The sequence below is a fragment of the Eurypyga helias genome, unplaced genomic scaffold (genome assembly GCF_000690775.1).
Source record: "Eurypyga helias isolate BGI_N326 unplaced genomic scaffold, ASM69077v1 scaffold21707, whole genome shotgun sequence".
In the NCBI taxonomy this organism is placed as follows: Eukaryota; Metazoa; Chordata; class Aves; order Eurypygiformes; family Eurypygidae; genus Eurypyga; species Eurypyga helias.
Window position 1 is genome coordinate 46,266 of NW_010260215.1, and position 9,956 is coordinate 56,221.

At 49.3% G+C, this 9,956-nt stretch overlaps 1 protein-coding gene across 1 annotated transcript in view; it reads left to right on the forward strand.

Annotated features, from left to right (window-relative positions):
• The window catches only part of LOC104512118 (transcription factor 20-like), a 43,303-nt gene extending 34,035 nt beyond the window's left edge, over window positions 1-9,268 (forward strand). The window contains 3 exon segments of the mRNA XM_010154973.1: window positions 1,656-1,705; window positions 4,654-4,781; window positions 8,653-9,268. Coding sequence (XP_010153275.1) covers window positions 1,656-1,705; window positions 4,654-4,737 — 134 coding nt within the window. The 3' untranslated portion in view covers window positions 4,738-4,781; window positions 8,653-9,268.
• The last annotated feature ends 688 nt before the right edge of the window (window positions 9,269-9,956 follow it).

Here is a 9,956-nt window from a genome sequence, read left to right on the forward strand (position 1 = left end):
CGATCTTCCTTTCTGATGTGCTAGCTAGAGGAGCGCATTCATTAGCGACGTCACGTTTCCAAGAAAGAAGAAAACTCCGTCCTGTTCTAACATACTGTGTATGTTTTTGATGATTGCTCTGTACATTCTTGATGACTGCTGTATTATGCAGCGATAATTCATGCTGTAGTCTCAGTGTACAATTCCTGCCCTTATAATGAGAAAACATTTCCTGTTATTTGCTAATTCCGCATTGGAAATTGTTATCTGTGGCAGGATTAAGGGGTTTACTCCCCTTTGCTAAAATCTCTCCAGTAACTTAGCCTATTGCATGCTGTTTCCCTTTGATTCAGGCCAGAGGCATTCATGTTGAAACATAAGCGTTTCATAGCAGAGGGATGCTCTGCCAAGGCTTGGGTGTCTAGAAAGCTTTTCCCTCAAGCTTTAGTTGCAGTCTCCTGCTGTCTGCTAAACTCTTCCAGCAGATTGAAACAGCAGGTAGCGCTGGTTATGCTGCGTACTTAAGAGCGTTTTAAATTAGCACATTTTATTTACCATTGTGCAGCTTTCCTTGCTGGCTGTCTGGGGAGGCTGGAGCAGGCGGGGGGTGCGAGCACCTTGCTGAATTCTCACGGTGTGGGTCGTGGCGGCGGTGCTGGGACCTGCGGTGGCGGTGAGGGTGCTCGTGAGGCACCGCCAGGCTGAGGGTGCCCGGGGCAGGCAGCTGAACGCTCTCGGGAGGGCGCTGCTTTGTCGCTTGGCTGGCAGGGTGAGCATCTGGAATATATTCCAGATACGGCGTATCAGGAAGGCACCAATGGAGGACAGGGAGCCGTGCTCCCGGTGTGCGTGGCACTGGCGTTCCGGGAGCTGAGGACTCGGAATCCCTTGGAGGCATAGTCTGGGAGGGAGGGCGAGAGGGGAAGCAAGGCTTACACTGGCAGGGCCACTACAGAAATGCTCTTCAAACAAAACTTTGCTTAATTTGTCCCTAAATAAGCAGTTCGACCTAGGTTCCCCACTTTCCACAATAGGTTTAAATCACTAATTAAACTATTTCTTAGATCACAGAAGCTTCGCACACACATGTCACGAAAGCAGGTCCGAGAGCAGCGTAAGTGACCTGGCTAAGCCGGCACAGTGTCAAAGTGATCACCAGGATTTGGGATAGCAAATTAACTGTCATACACACCCATACCTAGAGACACGCACCCCTTCTCCCCCCAGTGTTGGCAGGGCCATGAGGTAAGGGTGAAGCCATCCATTTTCCTAAGAAGTGAGGGATCTCTGTTAAGCAGGGATCTCTGTTCAGATTGGGTGAACGCATTCTCTTCCTTGTGCTGTAGCAAGGAAGGCTGGAATGACTGAAGGGGGTTAGGATACAGGATTTGTAGACGTGCTGTTGTGATTCTTACCCTACACAGAGGCTCGGGGAGACTGAGGATGCTCGGGCTTGGCTTGGTAATCCAGGCAACATCATCACTTGGGGTGTTCAGTAATTTTATTTGCTATGACTTTGGGGGTGGAAGGGTTGAACCTGCCAGTAAGATAGTATTCCTCTAAGAGATCTTTGAATGAAAAATACATACCTGTGAGCCAAGATTAACAGATGTGATGTATTATTCAAGTTGGGTTTTATTAAAAAAGTAATACATTGCTGTCTTCTCTTCCCCTAGATTGTTTACTAAACGAAGAGAATTTCTCAGTGAGGTGCCCCAAGCACAAGGTAAGAATCCTCTCCTGGGTCAGACCTGTTTTTTGCTGCCCTCTTCTGGCATCTACATTTGGGCTAGAAATTTTACACCTGGATAACATCTGTAGTCAGAGCTGCTTTTAGATGAATTCTTCTGTGATGTGTGCTTGTGGTATATTCTGGGGGCAAACACAGACTTGAGAAGAACACAGAGTTTAAGAAGATAAATGAAGCTTTTGCCCTATCTGATCAGTTGTTCTTTAGAGCCATGATGACTCTACAAAGCCCAGCTTCAGTCCCCATTGTTTGTGGTAGAATCAGTGCGCTGCTCACTGTTTCTGTTTGAGTGCTACGTTGAAACCGGTGGTTTTCTTCCTTGGAATTACTGAGGATGCCAGGGGGAAGAAAAATGGCTCGTGGGAAAGTTTCAACCAGTTTTTGGAAATGTTAGACTGTGTCATGAACTGTGTAGTGATGAATCTGGAACACGTTGTTTAGAGGTACCAACTAGGCTGAGTCCTGCCACTCAGCCTGCAGTTTATCTGTCTAGTTGTTCCTTAGATCCTTGACTTGTCAGAAGACCCATCATCATTTTTGGTGATGGATTCAGCATGCTGCTTCTGCTGAGAGTTTGGGCATCCTTAAATGAATGTCCCTGGAACTTGAGAACACTGGTGCTAGGAGTGGGCTGCTGTTGCTCTGTCCGTACAGAAAGAAGGGACGAGGCAGACAGTACATGCTCTCCTGTGCATACAGGCAGTGTACGGTGCTGGGAATACCCCTCCCGGCCCATGAGGCAGGGTGTGTCTCTGGGAGACTGTGGATACCAGCCCAGCAGTTTTAAGTGCTGGGAAGTATCCAGAAAAATGGCTGTTCTTGTGACTGGTTGGATAGAACAGGAGTTATGCAAGAGTGTGGATGGCATATGCTGGAAAGGAAATGATAATAGGGAAAAACTATGTTGCTTTCTAGCAGGGATTAGTCTCCATTTAGTCCTGGTCTGCAGATCTCTTCTCTGCTAGAATTGCACTGACATCTGGTGGCCTTTTGTCTTCCCAGATTATTTTTAATCTGTCTTTTGTAAACATACAGGAATTAGTCTCACGTTCCTTTCTGAATGTTCCACCACAATATGATGTGTTTATACACCCGTGTTTAAAACGCGCTGGAAGGTTCGGGGGGCATTCAGGCTGTTATCCCGAACGTGGCCTACTTTCCATCATCTAAAACCAAATAAATTATTCCGCACAATTGTGGAATAATGTTGAAAATGTACAGCAAGCTTCACTCGATGCACGAACGCTACACGGACCTGCAGATCTTGCCAAACAAAATCGGGAAGGACGGGCAGCCCTGACGGTGGGACGCAGCTACCCAAGTGCCACCCTCTGCCCAACGGCGCCTCGGCTGAAGAGGATAGGAAGGTTATGGCTTTGAAGCCTCTTTCATTTCACTGCCCACCGCCTGGAGTAGTGCAGGGAAGCACAGTGTCAGAGCTCGTCGTAGCTGGCTTGTGTCATGGCTGCTGTGGGTGAGCACTTGCAGCCGTGGTGCTCAAACCAGGAAACAACCCTTTTACAGGGTTGGGCCTCGCGGAGAAGACACTGAGCAGAAACAGTCGTTTCTGAAGTAATCTTGGGGGCTGGGAGGGGGGAAACTGCTACCTGAGTTGATAAAGGTACTTCATGAGGCAATAACATTTTGGATTTTATTCAAAACTACCCCACTGCAGATCATTCTCTGCATTGGGTCGAAAAGGGGAACTGTACACCAGCCGCCTTTCTTCGACACTGAACCTCGTTGGCTTTTCCTTAGTAAAGACATCAGTCATTCGGTTGAAGTCAAGCAGCGTTTTCTTTGCTTGGCCAGGACTCTGCCCTTGCCCTGTGATTCACCGCTCATTACTGGTTTGTTCCGAATCCTTCCGCAGGCGGAATGTAGGATCACCTGGCTCCTTCCACTGTAGTGGCTGGAAAAAGGGACTTCCAGCCAGTTGTGAGGCAGGAGCGGGAAGGATGAGAACCATGGCTGGGGAACAGATTGCATCCCTTTTTTGTTGTGTGATACGAGCACAAGCAATTGAGAGGGAGACAGACTTTAGATTAGACCATTGAAAATGATGTTTTTTGGTAATACCAGTTTACCATCGGTAGCTGATTAGTAGCTGTCCAATACCTCATTCTCCTCTCCTGTAGTTAATGGGTGGAAGAACTAACCTTACAACTGGCTAAGACTGAGAAGTCCCCCAGTACAGCACCTCTTACCCTGCTGCATCCATGGCTCACGTCAGTAAACACACCTCATCATCACAAGTGCTCCTGGCGAGCAGAGGTGCTCCTTGCCTCATTAACTGCGCCTGACACTTCAGGCATGAGCAAGCTGAGTCCAGAGGGACAGTCCTGCCTTTCCCTCTGCTCCCCTGCGAGCTTTCCCATTTCCTTCTGTCAGCATCGATGCTTCAACCATCCATGTCCTGAATGTGCTGCTTTTGCAAAACAGCAGCTTTTATCACGGGGAAGAGGCTGTCTGAAAACTAATCATCTTTGGAAGGGGTAGCTTCCTCTTGCAGATCCAACCAGCCGTGTGTCGCAGCACAGCGGCGCTGGTGCAGCAGGGCTGATGGGGATGCCGAGGCACAGAGAGGGGAAATACAGGGTGTGGGATACCCCTCCTTTTGCTGGCACTGCAGTCTTAGGTTGTCTTCAGCCATCTGTAGGGCAGTTCTAAGTGATGTTGCTCAGCTTGCTCTACCGTTTTGTGTTAAATTCTGTGTTTCTTAAAATTAACCAGGCTTTCATACCCCAAACTCTGTACTTTTGCGGAATTGCCTGCTTTTGTCACAGGGAAAACTCTGTCTGAAAAATCTGCGTCTGGTTCCAATACTGACTTCTCTTTCTCTCTCTCACTTTCTGTGTGTTCGCTTTCCCTCCCCCTGGTTTCCTTTCCTCCCTCCTTCTCCTTTTGGCTTGCTGGTCCGTCAGCCCCTCCCTCCTTGCTCTCTTCCCTCCTTGCAGAACAAGATGGTGAAAGGCAGCCTCAGCACAGAGCAGTCGGAGCGGGGGTGAGGGGGGAAGTGTACTCCTGGGAATGGAAATAAAAGCAAGCACAGGTGAGTTGGGGAGAGTTTCCAGTTTCCTCCTGCCGTCTGCTGTGGCTCCTTACCTCCACTGCCTTCCCCGTTTCTGTGAGAAATCCAGGTGCTCTGGTGTATATTCAGGGAATGTGTAATAAGTGTTTCTCGGTGTTTTTTTTCACCCTGCTACCGTTCTGTTCAGGCGAGTGACGTCACTTTTTTTGTATTTCTGCAGCAGTTCCTTCTGTTTAGCGCAGAGAGACAAAGCTTGTTAGCTGTTACAACTGCCTGAGTACTCTCCCAGCTAAACTGGGGCAGAAATCTCCTTTCATATTGCCATCATCACATCCATAAGGATCTGCAAGTCTCAGAGCAGTTAATAGTAAGCTTCCGTATGAACTCATAAGTCTCTTAAATTTTGGATGTAAGGATGATAGTACTGATGAGTTCGAGATGACAATGGTCTTGAATCCCTTTTTTCTGGAAATGTGCATACAGGGATCAGTAAATCAGTCTTACCAGGAGCCCGTGACGTTCCTTTCAGAGCAGCAGTTTTCTCCGTTTTGCGGACAGACACGGGTGACGGAAGGTGGAACTGTATCCACAAGTGGCCACAACTTCCCATGTCTGTAGTGTGTACCTTGGCCCCGGCCGCCCCTTGCTCTGGGTCCGGGGTGGGCCGGCAGCGCTGTGGAAAGGGGCAGTTGTGCTGTCACGCCCCAACTCCCCTGTTGTTCTCCTTGTCTGCCTCCTCCGTGGTCCAGTCCGGGCATTCACACAGCCGTGCGTGAACTTGGCGGGGAATTCATCGGGCTGAAGCAACCTTTTGTCACCTTGGCACCTGGGTCGGGGCATTTTCCTGGTCTGGGTCACAGTGGGGCTGGGCACATACCCTGGCACAAGGAGGGGAGTAGCACAGAGGTGGGAGTTAGCGCCCGGGGAACGGGATGGGATTGGGATTTCTTCATTTCCACCAAGTACGTTTCCATTTGGTGGCAACAGGGAGGTGTGAATGAAGTGTTTGGTTTCACATTAACGGTTGTTGGCACCCTTTCCCATAAACCGTAGCCCAGGGAGGTCTCTCGCCTTCGTTTCACTGCTCAGTTGCATTTCTTACTCAAGCTCTGTCCTTTTCTTGCAATCATGCAGGTGAAGTTGCTTTTCCATGTCTGTTCTCTGAGCTGATGATAAGAATCCCCTTCCCTCACTGCTGTCCCCTGGCTTCCCAGACACCTCCCTGACCATAAAATTGGACCTGTTTCTTGAGCAGAGTAGTTGTGCTTTGTGTGGTGAGTTCTGTGATGGAGGAGAGATCAATCAGAGACTGGTTCGTAGTACAGTAGCAAAGACAGGTAGTGTTCCATATAAACATGTTGTAGGCTGACTGCTGGCTTGGTTTAACTATGCTGCATCCTGGGATTTGTCATTTTTAACAGTGTTCTTTCTTGGCTTTGGGGTGGTGTTAAAAGAGTGCCCATGCAAACAGTATTTCCAGTTCGTTACTTGAGAAACTCTCTCAGGGGTAAAGGTCATTGGAATTCTTTTAAGCTTTTTCCTCTTTTCATTAAAGCGTAAAAGGCAGTATGATTCCTCATGTTAACATGGGGTGAGCGTGGCGCAGACAGCAGCACTAGAGAAGGCTCCTCAGTGATGATTTTTTGGGTGCTGGTGAACATTACAGTGTCCCAGAGCCCTTTACACAGTTTTGTTTCCTGTGTTGTTTCCCAGTGCTAACTCTTTGGGGTTTTTGTATATTGTGGGAAGGTATTGGCGTAAGACCTTGCAGGCTGTGGAATCTCTGCACCACGTTCACCCCGTGCTCTAGACATTTCCCTAAGGCGGCATTTCTTTCCAAATCCATTTTTGCCTCTAATAGGTCTTACCTGAGGGTGCTGTTTAACCTCCCCTTTTGATGCTGAGAATGTGTTCAAGATGAAATTCTGCAACCTGACCTTGCACCCCAAAATAAGACCACAAAAATCGAAAAGGTCCAGTTAATTTTAAAAAGCAAAACAACAACAAATTGCTGCATTACTGTTGTGACTGGAGAAGCTCAGAGGAATTCTGTAGCCGTCCTGGTAGCGCAGGAGCTGCCCTTCTGCTGGCCTTAGTGTGAGACAGAACGGGCACTCAGCTCTTTGATGACTGGGTTGCCGTAGTCCTGGTTCACTCCTAGGCCCAGGAAGTCAAGAAAAATCCTGCGTGTTGGACAACATCCAGGCAAGTCAGTGTATTCTGTCTCTGTTGCTTCTCTCTCCCTGAGCCAGTTGCCTCTAGAACATTTGGATCAAATCCAGATCTGGAGAGTGACTGTGAGAGTGAGTCTGGTGCTCTGGATCTTGTCCAGGAACGGGGAAGGACTCTCTCTGTGCGGTGAGCCTGTTTCCTCCCCGAGGCAGTGCCTAATGCTCTGGACCGATTCCAGGCGTGGGCAAGCTGCAGTTGTACAGGAGCCAGAGACAGCAACACAGCCTTGACACCCCTTCAGCGAGGGCTCGCGGTTGCACAGTAATGAATGCTGCGGAGGTCAGCTGCCTGAACTCGCCAGGAGCCTCCCTCCTTTCCTCCTTAGCTGGAGCTCCGTGGCTTGCCTGCCTGTTTTTCATACGTGTCTGCCTGACTCTTCCCTCGCTCGGAGCCAGGCACCCCCGTACGGGGGGGTATTTGCAGCCAGGAGGTAGGCTCGCTGGGATGTAACCTGATCGGTGTGCTGGTAATCAGAACAGCACTGACTTCTGTTAGCGCACTTGGATAGGGTTCCCGGGGTTTAATTGCCAGCTGTGAGCGAGCGGGGGTGTTACGCCGTTCCCAGGCACACCTCTCGCGCCGTTAACCGCTCTCCATATGCTTCGCTCACGTTGTGAGCCGGAGTTTTCCCTTTCCCGGGCTTGCTAGCTGGTGGGGAGGGATTTGTCTGTGTTATGTCAAAGGGTTAACCTTACTAAATAAACAGGGCGCTTCTGGGCTCACTCGTGGTGTGGGAGAAGGCAGGACCAGAATATGTTATTTCCAGCTTTGCTTTCTGGGCTGTGCAGATGAGGAACGAGGAGGTGGTTTAGAGACATGGCATTTTGACTTTGCAGTGTCTCTCGTCAGCTGAGCCGCCACCAGCTTAGCAGAGTCCTGAAGTTAATCTCCTCACCGCGGAGAGTTTCTGGGCAGGGAGAAAGGAGCGTGCCAAGCGCTTGGACATTGCCACATTTACCTTGGAAGACATCGTGAGCTTAGTCCTTCCACCAACTGTCGCTGCCACTGCAATCTGGCAATTACAACAAAAGCAGCAGAAAGAAACACTCCCCGACCTCTTGTTTAACTGCAGCTTTACCTTTAGCTTGTGAAATCCAGCCGCTTCCCAAACTTGCTTCCTGCAGCTGGACTCCATAGTTCGGTCCCGGTGTCACTGTCTGGTACGTGCTCCCTGGGAGCTGCTGTCGGGTGGCAGCGAGATGACCGGAATGAGACACTTGGGGCCAGTCGCTGAGGGGCAGCGGGGCATCCCTGGGGCTGTCATCGCATTCGAGTGTGCTCGGCCCCACGGCTTCCAGATTTGGTAGTCAGGGAGCGAACGTGAGGCAGACGAGCTCCTCTCCGGTGGCTGGAGGTAGCTGCTCCGTGAGAGCGCCGTGCCTTGTCGGGGCACGGATCGTCTCGGACCTCCGCCGTAGCAGGGCTTATTTCCTTTTCGTCTGGTTGTTGAACTAATGCTTTTTGTCACATGGGTGTGCTTTTATGAACTCTTCCATGGTGTGCTTCCTTCTGTTTTCAGTCCGCAAGGCTAAAGAGCTCCCGGTGTTACGGCTGCGGTAGGCTGCTGAGTGGGTTTTTCCCAAGCTGGGGGTGGCGTGTTGGCGGACGGAGCCAACGGCAAGGAGCCATTCCCATATTACTGTTGCCCTTTGTTTTTCAGGTTAGGCTGTTGAGATAAAAAGCGGTGGACATTCGTGACTGAATGGAATCTCTCCCACTGTGCAGCCATGCCCCCTCTCCCTGCCAATGCCAGCACTTCCTTCATAAATTCTTACATCACACTCGAGACTGATGACATCACAGAATCTGACCAAGGAGTCTGAACCAGCTGTTTCCATGGACACAATCTCCATAGTGACAGTGGGAAGGGGAGGGGGAAAAAGGAAACAGGTGGGGGGAATTAAAGAGGGAGGGATAAATATATATATATATATAAAGATCTATTTTTTAGTCTTGAAAGACTTTGTTTTAAATGAAAGGTGCGCTATATCCCTTTTGATGCTTTTGATTAAAATTAACAAAACCCCGTTTAAATTAAAAGAGGAAAACTGTAGCTAAAGTAACCGTTACAGCCCAAATCCAAGCAAGGCTCACGGAGCCTGACGTTTTGTGGGAAAGAATAGTGGAAATGGGAGTACTCCAGACAAGATTGTCTCCCTTCCTCTTGCTTTCTTTCCCACGACAGCCAAGGAATTTCAGTTTTAAAAGGCAAACAGAATTGGATCAATCTTTCGTAGAGCGTGGGAGGAAGGCTCGGACGGGTGCAGGTGACGGGGTGTCCGTGCCCTGTACACACGGACGGGGAGGTTACCGGTTACACAGGGGAACGCTGTGTATCCACAGTGCAAGCTTGAAAACCACCCGAAGACTCCGAGGTCACGCGCCTCCTGATGGCAGAGGTAGCTGCTGCTTGCTAGATCCCGAACAGGCCGCTCGTGTGGGAACGTCTCTCCCAGGCAGGGGACAGGAGTATCTGCCCTGCCCGCATCATTCCAAGGAGCTGCCTTCAGCTTTGAAGGCAGGTGGGAGGAAGATCCGGTTTACCTGCCCTGTCGGGGAGCTGGAGAGGAAGCCTGAATGTTGGTGGAGTCAACGTTATCTTCCAACGGATCAGGAAGATCCGCTTAGCCCTTTTTGGTTTTGTTTTGTGGTTTGCTTTCCTGAGGGAGGAGTGTCAGTGTAACAGCCTACACGGTGTGGTTGTTGGGGGGTGGGGTTTTTTTGTAAATTATGTAATTTTAAAACATTTGGGTTTAAGGAACAACACAAAAATTCCTGATTTTTTCTTGTTAAGGCCTTAAGAAAGGGGTTAGTGCATCTTTCAGGGGGTCACTCTGCCATGGGAATAAAATAGCTGTTTCACAAACAGTTTTATATAAAAAAAGCTTAAAAAAACCAAAAAAACTAATAAACTTCATTTTAACCTTGTCTCCTTTTGTTTTGTGCGAACTTGATTTGTTTAAA